Below are 21855 nucleotides of genomic sequence, written 5' to 3'. Positions count from 1 at the left end.
TAATTTAAATGTCATGATGCAAGGTTAAACATGCAAGACATCAAAAACATTCACAATTTGCATTTTGCGACATAATACTTATTTTTAGTCGCGATCCTCTAATCATCATGCAATGTAATCACGATGAAATCATTTCTTATAAATGATATCTACATTGATCGATAATCTATTGCGATATCGTAATAATCATGCAAAATTCAACGCAAAGTTTTCTCGCATAATCATTTTATTATATCCTTGCAAAAACTGCTTCATATCTATATTTCGATACAATTCAAATATATATGGATGTTATATGGTCATAAATTACGCGCGACAGTTTTTGCGTGCAGTTTTATCCGTCATATATTATTAAATTATTGCGACATAAATTACTATTTCGTATTCATAATTTTCGTGAAAATTCTGAAAAGGCACGGCATAAAAATATATATAAAGAACCTTCTCAATAAAAATCTAAAAAAGAAATTTGCGTGTTTTACACGGAAATAGACATAAATTATTAGCAAAATGTAATAAATTTAAGTTACGTTCAAGTTCCGTCCACCCACACTGAATCCGATGCACTGCAATATTAATTAATACCAAAATTTCATCATGTCAAATTATGTATGTATGTAAATTGTAATTCAATCACGTATCGTTCGAACAAGCAGTTTATTTTATGTTTATTCGTTTTATAACGGATTATTGACGAAAGTCAGATTTATATAAGAATATAAAATAAAAAGTTTAGTAAATTATATGATGTAAAATTCAAATTTTCACAAATTTTTTAAATGATAAGTATAATATACATATATACGCTTTTAAGTTGTATGATTCTCTGAAATACTGCATATTATTTTTTCTATATTCTTATATATTTTTCTCAGATGTTGCAAAAAGTTATTCTTTTTCTTTTTGAAATATCATTATCTTATCTCCCGTATTGCTAAGTAATTGCTCATGTTGCGCTGCTCGTTACCAGGTAATCATAATATTTGCTACACATTCTTTATAAAAATTATAATAAACAGAAAAAAAGTAAAAAAAAAATTTTAATTTACCTCGAGTTTCTCTTTCTGGAAAAATCAACAATTTATAATTTTGCAAAGTTAATTTCTATTATCTCTCTTAATCTGTCTATTATTTACAAAAAAAATCACAATTCTTTTCTATTCAATTATCCTAATTAACTTTAATCTTCCATTATTCAAATTCAGTCAAATTTATATACTTAAAAAATTTATAAACTTAAAAAAAAAAAAAGATGAACAAGCACACAACTGAAAAAATCTTGCATTAATTAAAAAATATTCAAAGTTAATTTATTGTTGATTTAAATTCAAAATTTATTTATTTGAGAAATGTATATTATTTTATTATTATTATTATTATATGACATACTTTTTATATTATAAACTAATTGTCGTAAAATATATTTAAAAACCCATTTCTGAATTTCGTGACCGGAAATACGCATAGTTCACGGCCGAACAACTCGACGACGAATGTGATATGCGGTAAAAGTCGGAGGTCAAAATACATGCAATAGAAAGAAGCATCAGGGAGATGGCGAATGCGGGAGAGCGTTTTTCTGCCGCGCTCGTCAGCATCAATATTCGCTCGCATTCGCTGAGCAACAATTCGAGCTGCCTCGCGATGAATATCAAATTATTTGTCATTATGCTTTAATTAGCGAGGCATGATCGAAGGGGGTCAATACGCTCGACTTCGACACACTCGCGTATCGCACAGAGATGACAGAATCCGCGGAACTCATCCGAAATAAAAATCAGTAAACATTAAAATGGTGACATCTCCGATTTAACGATGGTCGCATCGATACCAATTAGAGTTAATTGCGGTTAAGTGAGCCAATTCTACCGATGTGAGAACATGACTAAATTGTCATATTACTGTCTGTAAAGTACATATATAATCTATATTATACTCTCTTTCCCTTTCTCTTTCTTTCTCTATATAAATATTCATACTTCAAACAGCATTTTTGGATTTTATATTATTCATTTGTAACATTTTAAAATTCACAAATTTTTAATTCTCTTTCTTCCTCTTTTACATATATATATATATATATATATATATATATATATATATATATATATATAAAGAGAGAGAGAGAGAAAGGAAAATTTAAAATTTATCCAAAATTTTAAAATATCTATTACAAATTAATATTATAAAGCGTAAGAATGAAATCATAAATGTACCATTATACAAACTTTTTTAACAAGATGTTAAAAAAGAATATTTTGTAAAATTAATTCAAATAGTATTATGAAAATTACGGATAAGAATCAATCGACGTCAATTGAAATGGAATTTATATGTTTTCGCTTATATATTGTAGACAGAATTATACAATCTAGAAGAGGGAGAGCAATAATTTCCTAAACGTGAATAGAGTGGAAATCGAGCACGCACGTATTCCAAGACACCGAGTAAAAAGATCAATGGGTTTTTATTTTCCCGGAACGGGAACAAAATTACAATGTACTACGATCAAGTCACGTGATACGCCCACACTCATTCACGATCATTCAAAAATCCATCGGGCTATTTCGTGGCGACAGACAGGCGCGAAAATATCACTTAAGGAGGTCGCCGGCATAACAATCGTAAAAACAACGCGAGCGTCGTTATCGCCGGTGCGTGCCTTTGACGGCGACAAGTGTCTTTTGATCGCGATAGCGAGTCAGCGCGAATCGATCGAGTGCGTACACCGGCCAACGTATACATAATCAGAGCAAAGCGAGGTTACGCGAATTACGCGCGTGATAACGCATTCATCCGAGAGGCGTACGAGACGAACGGGAGCGATTTGAACAGATGATACGGCAATGTAATCAATTTTGCACTCACCGCGAGGAAGAATCTTTGCTAGATGAAGACAACACGCCAATACACCGTAATCCGGAGCAGATCCAACACACTCGACTAACCCCCTGCCAAGATTTGACACAGCCCACACGGACGACAGCTGTTCGCGGTTTCGCGCACGACCAACAGCAGCGCCAACGTCACACGGCGTCGTCGCGACGAATGAGTCATATTGCAACGCGAGCGGGAAGGGGAGAATAAAGCCGCATTCAGACGAGTGGGAATATCGATATGTGTAGTAATATCGATATATATCGATGCACTCACAAATGCCTTATGTCAATAAGTAACCGATATATAATATAAAATATATAAAATTGTTTATATTATCTATATACGATTATAGTAATTTTCATTGGAATATGCATAATAAAAAATATATTAAGATTTGTTTATTAACATTTTATTAATGTCTTCTTATAGTTTTATTTTTAAACTAGAAATGGATAAAAAAAATTATTCGATATTCGCACTCGAAAACAATGTGATCAATATATATATATAATACTTTCCATTTGTATAACATTGCTTTTGACATTGTCATACGTTCATATACAAAAGCATTATAATCTTATATATTCACATGGTCAACTATCATCTTGCAAAAGATCATTGAATAAAGTAGTTGTATAGTACTCCGATGTTGCATAGTAATATAATAACTATTCTGTAATAAATAATTTTATATGTATATATATATATAATTTAATTGTGCATATACAAAGTTCTAATATTTTTGTTAATTTTATTGTGTGTGCTAACATTAAATTAATATATCTATTGTAAGAATCTCTTGAAAATCGTTATAGAAAATAAAAATCTTTCTCTCCTAATTTGAAGCAAAACTTTTTATAGATTAGAATGAAAATCAAATTGTGTATAATAATATTTGGTAATGTCAAATAATGAAGTAATCATATTTATACATTCAAAAGCAAAATTAGGAAAGAAAGGAATCTTCCAATAGCATGAAAAGAGAGAGAGTAGGATCTTTTATTATCAACATTATTAATACAATGAAACAGATGGTAATATCATACAATAAAATAGTGCCGTTTCACAAAAAAAGAGCGCTGTAAAGCTTCTTTTCTCATACCTTATATAATTGAAATCCTCTGTATTGCATTTTGATCTTGCGCCTTTTTCACAGCGATATGTAGTCCTTGAGTTGTTCGTCAATCTCGGAATTGAGAGTGAGCATCAATTGATCAAATTGATTATCCCCAACTATACTTCGCAGCATAATCAACTAATAATTTCAAAAGAATCTTTAGTCTATAAGCAATAGTTAAATATTCAAAAAAATAATATTAACAAAAGTTGCTTACCTGACTTTGGAGAGTATCTTTCAAGGATATACTATGCACAGGATCGCTGAAGGCGAGTCTCTTCTGTCGTTGAGCATGCTCGGTTTCATAATCCACATCTTCGTACTGTGATGGACTGGGCTGATCAGTGATCATTAAAGAACTAGAATAATTTTCATTTCATTAATTGCACATTTTGATATGTTTACCTATTTTCTATAAAAATCTTGTATAATCAATCGAAGTAATTGCAATAAATTAATCTAACTTAATATTGGAGTATCTTTTAGCGAGTAACGACTGTAAGATTGTTTTAAATAATTATAAGAAATTACAGAAACAATATTGATTTTTCAATAAATATTAAATAATTATATGAGTTAGCAATTATATTACATCATTGGAAATGATTGGCTCTCATATTATGAATCGCCTTTACTTCGATTGTAATCTGCAAAAAAAAAAAAGACTTCTCAAATCTTACTCGACAGGATAGCCCATATCGTCAAATTTAGTGATGTCGTTAAGCGTCTCGACGATGTTTGATATTATGTACGGAAAATATTCGAGAACCGTAGGCGGACTGTTCGCCCCAAGGAGAAAGCAAAGCGCGAGTGCTAGTAATTTCCGCCCTTCGGTCTGAGATACTAATGGCATTCCATTGATCCACCTATGTATCATCTTTCCGAGCACGACCTCTTCTCTTGTTTCGGTACCTATATTCTGTGCGAGATCGCTGATCACCTGCAAAAATAATTTGTATCTTTGAAAAAATCTGTCCAGTTTGAATCACAGCTGAGGTCATTTTTCATACCTGTACAAAAATATCGCGAGAACTTAACAAAACTCTTGCAACAATAGATAGATTCATAGTCATGACCATTGGATATTCTTCGCCATTGTAAACGCTCCTGTTAAAATATGACATTTTAGGTTTCTATATAGCACGTATCTTTTTCAAAAAAGGGAAAAAATCTACTTACTCAAATATTTTTAATAAAATGGGTTTGATCAGTTCTGCACCTTGTTGAGGGGAAGCTCTGAGACAGATCTCGAATAACCTCAATGCCATCACTCTGCCGTCCGGCCGTAAATCGCTCAGAAGCGCTTTTAATGTTTCGATGACCAGTGAGCCTCTATAAGTAAAAAAGTCTTGCGGGTTCAACAACACATAAGCTTGAATTATGTACAAACATAAACGCAGATTCTCCGTGGATTTATCTAAAAATATAAATAAAAGGGCTTATCATTTCATATCATCGAGAACTATTAATAAAAACCGTTAACAATATTAAACATATCACTAACCCAATAATGCTGGCATATTTCTGAAAAGATCCATTATAGCTGGTGTCGGAGCAGGTGCATTTTCCAACAAGGCATACCACAATTCCAATCCATCCTCTAATAAATAAACATGTCCCTCTTGATTAACATCACAACTTAGAGCTACAACACCTACCACCAATGGTTCCAGAATAACGCTCTCGGAACCTAGAGCCTATGAATACATAATAACATTAGAAAAAGTAGTATCAATTTATTGATCCAAAGATAGGTCGCATATTTACCTTCTCCAAATGTATCAGAGTCGACACTATAGCGCACCGCAGCATATTATATTCCTCGGATTGTTGCCAAAGTTCAGGCAGATATGAACTGAGTGCACCAACATGAGGCTTAATTCCACTACCAACACGCTCGATAATAAACGATAATACATATAGCACGTGCATCTAAAAAATAAAAAAAAAAATAAAAAAATAAGTAAAAAACAAGTATATATTGCAAGGATATAAAAAAAAATAAACATCAGTTCTCTGCCTCTTACCTTTGTATCACACTCGTTTACTTCCTTAAGAAGCGCAAACAATAACGAAAATACTGGCTCCAAGAAGTGAGAAAATTCCTCCGAATTAAACTGAAAATCATCAATCGCTTGTTTCAAAGCATTACTCGCCGCTAAACGAACTCCCAAGTCTTCTTCAGGATTTAATGCTTCTATCATGACCTTGTACAACTCCGGTCTCAATTCCGTGCTCAGTTTGATATCTGCAAAAAATATAAAATTCACAAAATACAAATAATAAATAATTGCTTACAGCATATCCATTTTCCAGCAAAATGTCAACATACTCGTCCATTGGCCGATTAACCAACACACACGTCTTCTGATAATTCTGTAATTATTACTTCGAACTTTTAATTCCTCCTTCAGAGTCGTCGAAAACCATTGATCAAAATTTACCTGTTGAATAAAAAACGTTTATTAGATCAATTAAATGTTCATGGAAGAGATATGTGATAATATTTTCTGTACCTCGTCGTATAAATCGAAGGCAGCCAAACCAACCGCGCGGTAAACTGCGTCTTTTACTAAAATCGCATGTAAATTGTTAGGATCGACAGGTTGATGATGTTGTCGCATCAAATCAACCAAAACCGAAGCAAGAACGTCTCTAAATTGATGGAAGATCGCCAAAAATAAGGACTCTGTGCAAGGCTATAATACAATATATATTCCCATAAATAATCATGATATATATTTATATAATTTTATATATATATATATATATATATATATATATATATATATATAATCTTTCATTACATTTGCAATGCCTTTAATCACTCACCCTCAAACTATATTTCCATGACTCTCCACCATCATCAACAGCTGAAAAAGTAATATTTTCTATATTTTGTTTTGCATTTATAAAAAAAAATTTCTTTTTCTTTATAAAATTAGTCAGAATTCACAAGTAAAAATGTAGCATTATACTTATCAAATATAAATCTATGCTTACCAAAACTTTCTGGATGAGTATCCCATGTTTCAAGATCCATGGGTGTCAAAAGAAAGTAATGCGTGACCAGTCTGGAGCAAATTTCCGTTAAAATTTCTGGTGTGAAAAATTCTTGTTTCAATTGGTACGGTCTCAATACCAATGGATCTTTCGCTTCTGTTTCCCATAACAAAAGCAATTGTTGTTAATATAGATAACATACATGGAACATAATATAAATAACATAAACAAGTAAAAATGATACAGCTTATGTACCTTCACTAAATTTAGCTGGTCTATAATATGGTGATAATAAAATATTTTTCGTTAAATTCAGGCATTGAATGATAAATTTTTCGAATGTTAATGCCTGACCTGCTTCTGTAAAGCAATAAAAAACGGAAAATTCTAAGGAAGTCGGTATGAGTTCCACGTAGCAAAATGGGTGCATCTCTAACACTCCTATTAAAACTTTGGTCAAATGTATTATAAATTTGTCACACACATCCATCTGTACGCCTCTAGAAGCTAATGTTTTTCCTAAAAACAAGCCAGAAAAAAATGAAATACCACTTTCATATTAAATATCAAACGCGTTCGCATTTCTATAAACAAAATATAAATAAAATAAATATGTAAACTAATTTTTTTAAATAATACTGAAGAAAATACTAACGGCACTCAAGACAGGTCCTTGCACGCTCAAAAACGACTTTTAAAAATAACATGGCATCTTGGGATTCAGATGGCTTTGAAAAACCATTTACAATCAGCTGCCTAAGTATTCTTAATAGTAGGAGTGCCTTCTCTAAGGCTTCTTGAATCTGACTGGCATCAGCCCCGTTTGACGCCATAATCAGAAAAGATTCGGTATAGGTATTCCATAAGTTTAAAATAAAATTGAACATAGTTGCAGTCAATTCTCGGAAGAGCCTCTGACCATCAGCCAAACGCTTAGATGCCAAAGCTTTAACAACATGATGTAGTGTTAACAATGCTTGACGTTGCACCAAAGGGTTTTCTCGCCTTATATTTTCCAACAATGTTGGTACTAATGTATTCCATTCTCTAGGACAATCATACCTACATGTGAAATAAAAAGATTAGCATGCTAATTAATTCATTACGATATATATTATATCACACATTTTATACCTTGCTATTTTAGCAATAAGAACTGCTAATTGTATAGCTAATGGATTTACAGGTTCTTCAAAATTTCTTAGCAAATGCTGTCGTAAAAATTCCTTCTCACTGTCCTCAATCGAGCTAGAATAATGGGTATATATTATTAAGTATATATCAATAAATATTCTAATATGTAACGTTCTCTTTCTTTGACACAAAGTAATCCTTACTTTGGCGCATTTTTCCTCCAGTATCTTTCAACGCCAATCTTTAGATATACAATGGCCATCCATCTAACTTCAACAGCCAAGGAATGATTTGAAAGAACATTCTGAAACAATTTTATACAATTACTTATATTTTCAGATCATATATATATATATATATATATATATATATATATATATAATTCCAAGGAATATATAAATTATATTATAAGAATTGCTTTCCTTCATTTTTGTATGATTGCAAAATAATTCTAAATAATAATAATTAATATATAAATATATATTATTATTGTTCTATGCAATGTTCCATAAATCCAGTATGTGCACAAAACATTATTATAGACTTATATAATAAATTCTCATTTATTACATAGTGTAACTTACATATAACGCTATATAAAATCCTTGCTGAATCTCCCATTGTTTCAATGTCTGCTCTGCAGATTTCAGGACATTAGGGTCTTGGCTGACTGCCTGTCGTAAAACTTCTATAATTGCAGCATCCATGTCTTCTTACTAAACACATGTATCAATGGAAGGATTAATCACATTGTCAATATAACAATGTATGATCTTTAGTCTATTAATATCCCTCTCTTGTCATTATCTTTTATTATGGCAGCATCATCATAATATTACATAATTGCAACATCCTGCATTATCTTTTCAATAAAAAAACAAAGATCTAATGTAGTTCACCGAGAAATATTCTATCAGAATCGAAAAAACATGTGGTTCCAGAATGAATTGTTCGCCGCAAATTTTACGTCGATTAAGCGGACACGTCGCACAGAGTATATATCGTACACACGATTACACGAGATCCAATCGCGAGTTTCTCATTACATCATTTCTCGTCGAATAAACGACAACGTCGTCATCGTCTTTGTCGTCCTCGTCCTTGTTCCCGGTAACGGGATGTTCTCTAACCTGTACAATGCAGGCGTACGGGGAAAGAAGTACGGCGGCAAAATGCACGCATGTACGAGCGAGAAAAAAAAAGAAAAGAAAACTAAAAAAAAAAGACATTACCTGCCTCGCAATCGATGCCACAGACTCTCATTCCGTGTGCTCCATTTGTCGTTCTGCGAGAGAAAGAAAGAGTATATTTACGTAGTAAATCGATACATAACGAAAATCCTATGGCGATCGGCGATCCCTCTATCGTTCACCGGAGTGTTCATATACACATGTGCACGCACCGCACGGAACGCACACGTACACGTGACACTTTCGGAAACGCAACGTTCCTTCTTCCGGTTTCCACCGTCCTGATGCGTCGCTCTCCTTTCGTCTCTTTTTCGTCTCCTCTCACCGCGCACGTCAGCGATAATGACAGTTGTGCCGCTCTGCCGCCTTCTTACATCACGCGCGCGGCGAGATAAAATGCAAACTTCGCGCCGGCGAAATCGCTCAATGAGCCGGCGATCCTTCGCCGATCGATCGACTTCTTCCTTTACATCAATGCGTATATAAATATAAATCCCGTTCATAATAAAATTAAATTAATACTAATTAATTCCCTGAACGATTTTCATGCGATTTCTTATGGGAATATTTTCAAAAATTATACTTATTTTATCATAACTCGCAAACTTTGTCCGGCCAATTCATTTTTTCTTCGTATATACTTATTATCAAATAATTCTGCTATACTAAAAATAGAAATGTAAAAAATTTAGTAATAATAAATTGAATGATAGTATTGATAAATAAATAAATAAATAAATAAATAAATATATATATATATATATATATATATATATATTTTACAAAAAAAAAAAAAAATTCATGATATATCAAAATTTATTACCAACAAGATATATTATTAAAAATCATCAGGATAAAATTTTCGTCATCAAGGGCGCGATAAGAGGGCTCGGAGATAATTGAAGAATGTTGACATTACCGGTCAATTTGATTGCATCAAAGATTAATAGAAATTATTTAATTCATACAGTTATTTTAATTCATCCAGTTATTGTTTTATTTATCGACGAGATATATCATTAAAGACCGATGGTCTTCTGGGATTTGACGTGATCAGAAAAAAAATTTTTGCTGCGCTCTACTGTAGGTAAATAAATCTTTGTATTATCGATAATAAAATTAATTTGGTATACAAAATAATTTGGTATATAAAAGAAATGTTAATTTTAAAATATGTTTATGTTGTTCTTGAGGCAGTTACATAAAAGATTTATTTACCTTTTCAATAATAAATCAATAACTGGATAAATTAAAATAACGCTAGCGAGCTTTTTCCCAATCATATACTAACAATAAAATATAAATAAGACGGCCTTTTTGGTATCTCGTCGATAACCATGTACGCACATATATAATTTGAATTTCACATCGTAACGATGTGAAATTAGCAGTACATATCTGTCAGTGCATGACTCTCCGTTATGAGGCGTCTATGTTTTTTTATATCTATGGTCAAATCATGTCTAATCTTGTCCCGGGCGACCGTTAATGCTGTTCTCGCCGTGTCTCGCATTTACGCGTTATTGTTTCATTTTAAATGCATCGTGCGTGCGGCTTAAGTGTCGAGAATGTTGTGCAAAATCACGAGGGATCAACGCATCTCGTGAATTATCGTACTAGCGTAATCGTAGTTGCGATTTTTCGATCTACAAGTGAGCGAGTATATCTAGTATCTCTCTCTACAATAACGAAAGGTTCGACGGAACGATTACGACATATATTACTGTATATCCAAGTATAAATTCATTCATTATCATGCATGATAGAAATGTGTTTCATTCTCTATTTCGTATCAAATCTTCGATGTACAATCGTGTTATTGTTTGTAAACGCGTGTGCGCGCGAAAAAAATGTCGATTACGCAGCCGCGTTTCTCCTCTATCGACACCCCACACCCCACACTTCACCTGTCTGTCCTCCCACCTCCCACTCCCACTCCCGCTCGCGCTACGTCAGACGGCGCACGGCGTACGGCGCACGGCACGGTGTGCTTTGCAGTCAGGGACGGGGAACCAGGCGCAGTCAACGTTTGCCGCTCGTCCTTGTTAGCTGTTATGTCGCGGCGCGTCAAATCCGTCCCGATTTCATTTACATATCGAGCGCGCGAATCATTTCTTTCGAAACATATCGAGTGCGCGAATTATTTCTTTCGAAACATATCCGTAAAAGTGTTTGTGTCCGACAAGAGCCGTTAGGATACAGGAACAAGCACGCATCGAGCTCAGCGTAGTGTCTGGATCAGGTGAGTCCTACTTGAAGATTGCAATTTTATGATGGATTGAACGAACGGTTTATCGACATATTATGTGTAATATTGTTACTATATGTATGTGTATTATGTAGTGGGACTGCGAAAATTTTCAAAGTACTTTATCTATTCGATTAAACGTGTCGCGTAAAATATCGCGAATCATATATTAGTAGTCGATTGAAATTTTGCGCGCGCATGATCGTTGATCGAAATTTCATACATAAAATACTGTTTAGCTGTACATCATGTAACTATTACATATAATCATTTGTGTGTGTGGATATGCGCGTCTATATATACAGCTTTATTTTATTTTAGCATGTTCAGAATTGTATGCATGTTACAATACAATTATTAATTAATGCCAATCTTAATCTATGCATATATACGTACGTAATAATTATTATAAATTATTTAAATGTAATATTACACGACTTCTGATTGAAACAAGAGATACATTATTTATTAATATATTTTTAAAATTTCTCTCAATAATTACAATTTTTTTAAAATACTAAAATTCCATTTTTTATGTATGTATGTATGCGTGGTGCTACATGCGATATATCTTATAATATATATTGCCATAATCGTAACAACACGAAGAATCATTCTTCTATTATACACATTGTTCGTTCTCGCGTTTCGACATTATATCGCCGTTACTTGGACAAAAAACAAACTTCAGCTAACACATAATATCTCGCGCGCGAAAATTTATCGTGTTCAAATATTAAATTCGCCGCGATGTGTATATATATCACGTCGCGTTATTTGTGTTTATATCAAGTTTACGGGAATTATATTCTCGTAGATCGGGAACGACGGCACGACAATAATATAATAACCGAAAATATTATACGAGGATACTAAATTGAATATTGTTTTTCCCCTTTTTTTATATTTAACATATGTATCGAGAAAATATAAAATATTTCTATTTATTTTACTTAATTTTAATTTATTTAAATTATTTATTAATTTATTTGTTTAAAATATATTTAATTTAATATATAAAATATATTAATTTTGTCCAATAAAATCATAATTATTTTCAGAGATGAAAGGAAAATTTTTATAATTTTTGCGAGTAAAATTTTTTCAACCAATTACAAAAATAGATAGTTTGCGTGCGTCAAGGCAACATTTTTAAGAAATATGTCTTTATTTGCAAATAAGTTATGTAATATAAAAGTATCTAAAGATAATCGTTGGTTATTATGATTATGAAAAAGTAATATTGATACGTGGAAATCGTGTATAAAATTACTGAAGGAAAAAATTGATATAGCGCTGTGTTTTTGCAGAGACAATGTTTGCGAAAGATGCAAACTGTACAAATATTGCAATTGATCCCGCGTATATTACAAATTCCATAGTCAAAATTATTCGTTATATCACGGAACACCTGGAGCGATTATTATCGGAGCGTAACGGTATTTCTGCGATGTAGTTATGTGCATCGTATCACTAGCGTCGTCGCTAGAATTCGCGTTCAAACGCACCGCTAATGATTGTTTTGCGATTATTGCGTCGCAAGGACGTTTCTCCTTTCGAAATGCTGTACATTCGATTTTACATCAATTATGCGGATTTAACTCTCGCTTGTCGCGATCATGACGACGAGCTCTTTTGGTTTTTATGACGATCATTTCATGAGATTACCGAACATATTTTTTGTGCGAATAAAAATTATTATGCATTATTATGTACCAAAATGTTTTGAAGATTGTTCTCTGTGTTTAATCGTCTTGAAAATATTTTAATCAACATTTAAAATTTATATAAGAATAAGTATAATATTTTTTTAATTTTATTGGTTAATTTTATTATTTTTATATTATTAATTGAATGATATTATATTATATATAGTATTATATATTATCTTTTATTTAATTTTTATTAGAGAGACCAATACTTTATAAAATTTATCCTTGAAGTTTTTATCTTGATGAAATCCGTAAGAGAATTACGAAGTATATAGAATTGCGAAAAAACGTATTCGAAGGTTTTGTCGGGAAAATATCTTTATATCAGGCAATTTATTTCTTCTTATTGCTAAAAATAAACATATTTTTATCTTTTCTTGATATTTCAATTAACTGAGAGGACCGATGCGATTGCCAAATTTGGCATTTTCTGGCCAATATGCTTTTGGTATCGTGCGCGTATTGCATAATATATCTATATAAGCGAGTATATTTAAATTCGATCTTATTGCACGCGTTCATTGTTGTAAATGGATCTTTTTTTCCATAGCCTTTTGGGAAAATATTTACTTTGATAAATTTCGATAAAATATGGTAGAAAATTGTCACAAAATGAAATTCTGCGCGTGTTTTTAATTTGCTCGATATAAAATTAAACGAACTACACAATTTTGTATAAATTAATATTAAATTTATTTTTAATTTATTTTAAATTTATTTATTAATTTTGATGCACGTTAATTTTTACATATTGATCCTCTGTACGATTAATCGTAAGCACAAAACTATCTACTTCGGTGCTTTTAATTCGAAAATCTATATATATACATATATTGTTCATACTTGTTCACTTTGTATAGGGAGACTTATATCCTGATCGAATTTCGACACTTGAGTCGATATGAGACTTGATACGTTATTGTGAATGGAAAAAAAATGACAATGTAAAAATAGATTTTCTTTTCAATACACTTCCGGAAAGTACATATTATTTTTACTACAATTTAAAAGTGATAATTTTAAATAATTATTAAAATTTAATATAAAATTACTAATATTTAATTCTTTCATAAATAAAAACAGAACATATCTTTTTGAAATAAAATAACTTACTAATACATTTTGCACTTAATATTAGAAGAGGCTACATTCGATAAATATTCATTTTCATATAAATTAGCAGAAACCAAGATTTTTTTTTTTTTTTTAAGAGGATATCGATATTTTTTGATCAAATTATTAATTTCGTGACAAACAATTTCTGCGTCAAAATCTGATTTCAATTTCTTTGCGCTTTTCCAATCGATATTTTTCATTTTATTCGCAGTTTTTCCATGCCGTCGATTAAGAATCATTAAGTCAATCGGTGTGTTATTAATTGTTCCGAGTGTTTGGTGAAACAAGAGAGAAGGAACCCCTTTTTCGAGAATCATTAATCTCACCTACGCTTTGTTGGACGAAATACTTGACGATCGTGGTAATTAAAAGAAAACATCGCGTGATACGTGCTCGACACTCTGATTACATGAAACTCTACTATTTAATTTCGAAACGCATAGCTCAATTAATTGTATGGTTAATTGAAAATATTATATATATATATATATATATATATATATATATATATATAAATTGAACGTAATTTATATATATAATTTAATTGAAATTGATTAGAAATTATTAAATATAAATCTTTTTTCTAATTTTTTTCTATATATAAATATTTGTAACTCTCTCTCTTGTGCTCACTTTTAAAATTTTATTAAAAAGATTATTATTTCCGTCGATTTTGATTTTAAGTTTGCAAGTTTCTTCATTATATATAATTTATTCAATATATATTCCGTCTGTATTTTGACAACTTTCCTCCTATGTAAAAACATCGTGATCTTGATCTTAAAAAAATTTGAATTTATCACCGACGTTTAGCGAATTACCTGTTGTATGCATAAACACATGCGCTGATCGCCGTGCTGTGTAAACATTTTCTCGCTGTTATAAATTATAATAATATTGACGATGTTTCCTATCGTTTATTTATGACCTTGTACGTTTATACATTTCTATTATTTATACATACAGCTCTCTGTTAATTTTTAACGGCATAATTTTTCCTCTATTGATTAGAATCGGGATAAAACGGAAATGCAAGCTTATAAAAGTTTAATAGCCGCAGGAATTAAAATTGATTGATAAACGTTACGGAAATATGTCATTGGTGGTGCACGTCCCTATGAATGTGTTGAACATCCCTAGGCGTTATATAGGTCTAACGGGATTCACATGGCATGAATTGTGAGCCCAGCCAAAGGTCAGAGCTTTCTATCCTGATCACGATCATTGCCTCGCAGCCATGTATACATTTCTTTCTTACGGTTTTTTTTTTACTTATATTTATAATATACAAAGGAAAAATTTTTGAATATAAATATTTGAGTAATTATAATGTTTAGAGTACGGATTATATGTGTTGAGCAAGATTTTTAGAATAGATAAAAAATAACATGATAATAACGCGTGCGTTATTAGCCGTAGAAATATTTATATAGGTATATAGATAAAGATAATTATATATATATATATATATATATATATATATATATAAAATATAAAGATATAGATAATTAATTATACTGATAATATATAATAATAATAAATAAAATAATAATAGCTTTAATAGAAATTAAATAATTATATAGTTTAAAGTGTTGAGTGAATATGAGAGAGAACTAAAGTTGCTTAAAGAAAGCGAACGTCAAAGAAATGCTGTTAGTAAATCTTTCGGCAAGCTTGTAAAACTACATCAAAGAACACTTTAAACATAAAACATCGTGTGAACGGATCTTTATTCCATTTGAGAATCGATACTAACGGTATATCTAATGAGACACATAAACAATAGTGACCATGCTTTCCTTCCCTCTCGTATCAGAGATACACGAGCGTACTACTGGCACTTTACGGGCTACATAAAGCGATAAAGACATCCGTACAAGATTCACAGTAGGTACTATCGCACAATAGTCCCGATGTCGGACATGCCTCTTTAATGCGAGTAGGGCTCTGAGACTAATTGTAAGTCTTTTGACTGATAAAAGCCATCAATGTTTTTTTTTCCTTAACTTCTGTTCTTAAATGTAAGTAGTACACACTCATTTAAAGTCCCAAAATATTTAAAATTTAAAAATTATGGAAACATTTTTATTTATTTATATAATCCTTTTAATAAATTTATAAAAAATATGTGTCATATATATTATATAATAAATTTTTAACAGTAAATAAAAAAAAATGAGATTACTTTGCTTCTGTTGCACAAAATTATGATATTTATTGTATAAAAAGTTTATTGTTAGTATTTATTAAATAAAATTTATATTACTTAATAAATCTTGTCTTGCGTGCAAAATGAGATCGCTAGGTGTCAATACGATGGAATCTCGGGGGGATTTTGATGCGTGAAAAGGATCAACGGTGCATGCTTGGCTTTTAAATCATCGCGCAAGATGAGACGACTCCTTCACTGGTGGTCTTCTCCTATCATACGGTCGAGTTATTAATGATTGCAGTTCTTAAGTAAGGGACTATCCTTTAATAGACTCTTCGCGACTATTAACCACTGCTTATTTATTTAAAAAGTTTCATGCATTATGAGACTTTGTACACATAAATGACTGGCAAATGATGATCCCATGTATGATTCCATGGGATAATCGTTGCTATAACGATTTATATGAAATTTTTTTAAATTAAAATTGTTATTTATTTTAAATTAGAATTTAAACAAATTATAAAAATGCGGTGAGAAAAATATATAATATAAAATACTTACAATTTGTGAGAAAATAGTATCAAGTGTAAAATTATTATATATTTGTATATTTATAGATTTATAGATTTATATCACATACACATTTATACATAAATATATATATATATATATATATTATATATATATATTTATAAAAAATTTATAATATTAATAAAATATAGAAAATAAAAAAAGACAAATATCTTAACTGAAAATATAATTAACCGTGTAATTTACATCTGCTCAATTTTGCAAGAATCAAAATTTGTATAGTGTTAAAGTTATTAATTAAAAATAAAGTTAAACCCATTACTTGAAGATTGTCATGCAATTTGCTCGCGATAGATTCATCCCCGGGGTGATAAAAGAGCGGGGACAAAAGGCCATTCACAAAGCTATATCGCGTGTTCTGCAGCATAATCGCGAACTGCTCAAACTACAATGGTTAGGCAAGATAGAGATAGCTTCTAATTTATTCGCTTTGGACACGTTTAACAAGCATCTCGAAACAGACAAGAACGTTCACTTGTGATGAGGCATTTAATATAGCATTCTCGGTATCTCGATCAGGGAATTATTTTCATCTTTTTTTATCTTTCTAATTTTTCTTTTTTCTTCCATTTTGTTAAGTATATCTTTTATTATAAATATTAATATAGACGATGGAAAAAACAAGATATTATCAAGATATAATCACTTTCTTAACACTAGATGATTATGTCCTTAAAATAGTTTTTTGTGACAAAGTCTGAACTCGATCAAATATATAAATATACTCAACTTGTCTTCATGCCCATTATATCGCGCCAGAAATGTCTTAAAGAATTTTTAGAATTTTTAATTGCAATTAGTCTTTCCTTTCCCTCCATTAGAACGATCGAATCATCATGTAAGTGCCTATTGAGTGCTAGATTGAGATCGCTTAAAACAGAGTTGGAGAGGAGATAGTCTGGTGGAATTCATTAGAGATCTCAGTTTCGTAAACTATTGAGAGATCGGAGGAATGAAAGCTAAAGGGTGTCAAATCAAATTTCCCCGCCGAGTAGGAAGGGAGAAAGCGACATCCGGCGCGCGCGGATTTAATTCTCTTTTTCTCATCTTCTCTTTTTTCCTTTTTATTTTCACACCACTCTCTCGATACACCGATTCCCCTATCCTCTCGAAGGTCGCCGACGGTTAAATAAACTCCGAGGTTCTGGGAGCGGACATTCCTGCAAGCAGGAAAAGGAAGTACAGGACGAGATTGGGGCGACTACTCTCGCACGGTCCCCTACGTAGATAAATGGTCTGCTACGCTGAACTTCTCTGATAGAGATATTAATCTTTCTCAGAGCATTCTCTGCTCTTCTTTCCTCTCTCTCTTTCTCTTTTTCCTTCTTTCTTTCTCTCTTTCTTTTTCTACTTGTTACCTTCTTTTGCAGATATCTTATTCTCATTCTGTAATAATGTCTGCTCTGAAGGAGTTTATCTTTCTCTCTCTCTCTCTTTCACGCTGCTTTTTTCCCCTTTTTCTTTATTTTTCTAATATTTTTGTTCAATATTACAAACAATAAGAGGTGAAATATACGCGTACATATTTAATATATACACATACATGTGACATCTTATCTATATAATAACTAATTTAAATAGGATGTGTGTGCAGAGGGAAATAAGAAAAGAAAGAGAGTTAGTAATATAGAGTTATTATTACACAATTAATTAAATTTAAAAAAGAGTAGTAATATTTTCCGTTTATGATTTTTTCTTTACTCAAACTTTTTTTTTCATATGGATTTCTCGTTTTAATACAATATATACAAGTAGTAGCAGTATACGAGTGCTAATATATAAGTATATGAATCTATATAAGCGTATTTATTTTTGTATTTATTCTATTGTATTTCTTGCAGAATACATTTTTTATTTTTATTCTTCTTTTTCTTTTTGTTGATGCTATGAAAAATGGAAGATTATATGTCCACGTCAGAGGGGTGGAAATTGAGATGTGTAGACTCACAGCTTCGGCGAAAGTCAATTTTCTTCGCGAACTTTTCACCCCGTCAATGTGAAAATAACTTTTGACCTCTCGATACATGTATGTGCATGCTTTCTTTTTTTCATATGTTACACATATCTTATTATTCTCGCAGCAAACATATTCTAGCGGATTATGCGAGAGAGAAAGGGCGACAGAGTTAGAAAAGACGAGGGAAGATATATAAAGCTCTTTTTCAGTTTTAAGCCGATATACGCCGATAAACAAAGATTTTGCTTTGTGATTTGTTCCTTTTTTAAAGGAGAGGCAAGAGATTTAGTTCTTTTTTTAATTGTAAAAAGAATTTGTTTTTGAGAAGACTTATTTTAAAAAAAGCATGAATCTTTGACTTGAAATCAATTTTTTTTTTTTTTTAATTTTTTTCTAAATTCTCAAAATATAATATTTTATGACCTTTTTTTCTTTCAAAAAAGATTTTTATTGGTCTCTGTGAAATTTTATGTATTACAATTATAAAAGACAAAAAGTTATATAAAAACTGATTAAAAAAATTTTTAGATGACCTTTATTTAATTTTTTAAAATATGTTGAAAAATTTGAATTTTGTAAAAAAGTGTAAAATAATATATATAAAAATGTTTGAAAAAAATGTTTGAAAAAAATGTTTAGCTTTAGGAGAATAAAAATCAAATCAAATAAATTTGTAAGTTTTAAACATTGCAGAAAAAATTTGAGATATTGTTTAATTTTGGAAAATTTATTATTTACCTTCTCAGCAACGAAGCATCGATTCTTTTTAATATTACACATGGAAATTAATATTTAAAATATTTGCTGTTAGAATCGAAGTTTCGAAATACTGTTTAAAAGTTCTAACATAAGCGTGCCTATACACACCTTGAACGCAAATACGACATACACTTCTATATTTATATACGCGCGAACGAGTGCGGACAATATGGAGTTTCATGGGGTAGAGAGCACACGGTGTGCCACGATGCGTAGTATCGCCGCTGAGGTAGGGACAGATCGATAGCATAAGGGGCCCTCCAGACCTTATGGTGCCTCCTCCTTCTCCTCTTCCTCCTCTTCCCTTTCGTTCTTCTCATTTCCCTTTCTATAGTTCTCTCCACTTTATTTAGGCCGGCAAAATTAACGCGCGTTTTGCATTACGTGCTTTCTGTGGAAAGACGAAGTGCTTTCTTAAAGAAGCAGAAAGAGGAGAATGAGAGAACGCTTCATTCTTGTGCTTCGTTTTATTTTAACGTGCCATACTTTCATAAAAAATTCTATTTTTGTAAGTTTGTCCTCTTTTAGGGCCTAATGTAGCTTTTCACATTACAGTTGTTTGATTTAAGCATGTTGTTTATTTAAAAAAAAAAATTATTTAAATAATAAACAAATTTTTTAAACAATTTAATAAACAAATTATTTAAAAAGTATCATAAAAATTTTATTAAGAAAATTTTAATATTACGCGAAAATGATAATTTGTATAACTGATATTTTCGATTCCGCGAGAATGGGAAACGAAGCTGGGGGAACCGGTCGGATATAGTGATTAAAGCGATACTTCCGTTAGTCGTTATCGAGCTGCGAAGATAACATCACGGCTTTCGATCACTGTCACAAGGCAAGCGAGTACGTACCAGAGGAGCAAGCCATACTGATACATCGTTGGAGGGTCGCGACAAATCCTATTCCCAATTCTCTCTCTCTCTCTCTCTCTCTCTCTCTCTCTCTCTCTGTCTCTCTCTTTTTCTCCTTCCTCAAGCAACATTGCTAATTATATGCATGATTACATCAACCAGCGATAGACAAAGAATAATTAGCACGAGAGAGAAATGGCCCTGTCTGGAGATGATAAGACGTCGCAGATGATAAAAAACTTTTAGAGAATTAAATGCAGAAGAAATTTCGGTGAAACATAATTTACAAAATTTACTAATTTGTTAAAGAGAAAAATACGAAACTGAATTTTAGGAATAAAAATATGAGGATGTTCCTTTTTTAAAGTATGATTATTTTCACTAATCTGAAATATGATATTGTGAAATTATTAATGCTTATTTATGAAAAAGAAAGAAAGTTTTTTTGAATATATATGAATATTCTATATATTTATATGAAAAAATTTAAATACATTGAAAGAAAGATAATTCACATTGTACGTTATTTATTTTTATACGATAAATGTTTCTTAATTTAAAAAATATAAAAATAAATAAATAATTAGAATGAGAGTACAACATAATGTTGATAATGTGAGTATAATATATAATGTTTGTCTATGTGTATGAGAGAGAGAAAGAGATCTTTGTCTAATCGAATTTTATAGAAAAGAGCAATGGTAGGGGAAAATAAAGGTATAACGATGAGAATAATGTAAAGTCGTTAATGCCCAGCCAAACGTATTTGTAATTTCATGGAGAGAGAGAGTATCAATTGATCACGATATACGGGATATTTGTGCTATTTAATGAGCCTCGACGCCGCTAAATTCTTATGAAACTCGGTGCTCTCGTATTTTAATGAACTTTTAATGAACATTTCCCGTCTCCTCTGGCAAATCGCCATCATGTTATACTATGTGATTAATTATTAACATTTATTTTATATTATTGTCTTTTGGGTTACATACTTGAAAAAATTAATACAAACTTTCATGAATATCAGGTGAAAATGAGAATGTTTCTCAAGTGAAATAGAATTGTTGAAGAGACTGTATTTTTATTTTCTAAAATAATATCTGCACAATTAGTTAACATTAGTTAACAATTCG

The 21855-nt window shown here is 31.2% G+C and overlaps 3 protein-coding genes across 7 annotated transcripts in view; 1 reads left to right on the top strand and 2 right to left on the bottom strand.

Annotated features, from left to right (window-relative positions):
* LOC126854719 (endophilin-A) overlaps nt 1-3063 on the bottom strand; it is a 31622-nt gene extending 28559 nt beyond the window's left edge. Inside the window, exon 1 of one of the 3 annotated variants that reach the window (XM_050601713.1) lies at nt 2869-3063. The gene's annotated coding sequence lies outside the window, so the exon portion shown is untranslated. The remainder of the gene's footprint in view (nt 1-2868) is intronic. The other 2 variants (XM_050601711.1, XM_050601714.1) reach the window with 2 other exon arrangements.
* A 236-nt stretch (nt 3064-3299) lies between these two features.
* LOC126854681 (importin-11) lies at nt 3300-9682 on the bottom strand. 3 transcript variants are annotated; one of them, XM_050601641.1, is made up of 19 exons: nt 9367-9682; nt 8719-8846; nt 8338-8438; nt 8135-8248; nt 7656-8062; nt 7256-7519; nt 7001-7156; nt 6830-6870; nt 6514-6696; nt 6330-6441; nt 6025-6245; nt 5765-5929; nt 5502-5694; nt 5177-5414; nt 5008-5104; nt 4678-4937; nt 4215-4356; nt 3983-4135; nt 3300-3553 (listed from the first exon to the last, which is right to left on the bottom strand). In XM_050601641.1, exons 1-18 carry the CDS (start codon nt 9395-9397, stop codon nt 4031-4033), a joined length of 2958 nt encoding a protein of 985 aa, XP_050457598.1. In that variant the 5' UTR covers nt 9398-9682; the 3' UTR covers nt 3300-3553; nt 3983-4030. The 3 variants fall into 3 exon arrangements, with proteins under 3 accessions (XP_050457598.1, XP_050457597.1, XP_050457599.1); XM_050601640.1 differs by lacking the exon at nt 3300-3553 and having other exon boundaries at nt 3851-4135; XM_050601642.1 differs by lacking the exon at nt 3300-3553 and having other exon boundaries at nt 3851-4135; nt 8719-8850; nt 9367-9681.
* A 1649-nt stretch (nt 9683-11331) lies between these two features.
* Nucleotides 11332-21855, top strand: part of LOC126854674 (protein sickie) — a 146621-nt gene continuing 136097 nt past the window's right edge. The window contains exon 1 of the mRNA XM_050601612.1: nt 11332-11566. The gene's annotated coding sequence lies outside the window, so the exon portion shown is untranslated. The remainder of the gene's footprint in view (nt 11567-21855) is intronic.

This window comes from Cataglyphis hispanica, chromosome 14 (assembly GCF_021464435.1).
Source record: "Cataglyphis hispanica isolate Lineage 1 chromosome 14, ULB_Chis1_1.0, whole genome shotgun sequence".
Classification (NCBI taxonomy): Eukaryota; Metazoa; Arthropoda; class Insecta; order Hymenoptera; family Formicidae; genus Cataglyphis; species Cataglyphis hispanica.
The sequence above is the reverse complement of the archived record's forward strand: the minus strand, read 5'-3'. Positions and strand labels throughout refer to the sequence as shown.

Excerpts from the sequence above, each read along its gene's own strand:
- LOC126854681 (XM_050601641.1), bottom strand. The coding sequence starts at position 9,397 with ATGAGAGTCTGTGGCATCGATTGCGAGGCAG. Across the intron at positions 5,930-6,024 it reads TAAACGAGTGTGATACAAAG|ATGCACGTGCTATATGTATT; the intron begins GTAAGAGGCAGA and ends TTTATTTTTTAG. Across the intron at positions 4,136-4,214 it reads AAGATACTCTCCAAAGTCAG|TTGATTATGCTGCGAAGTAT; the intron begins GTAAGCAACTTT and ends TGAAATTATTAG.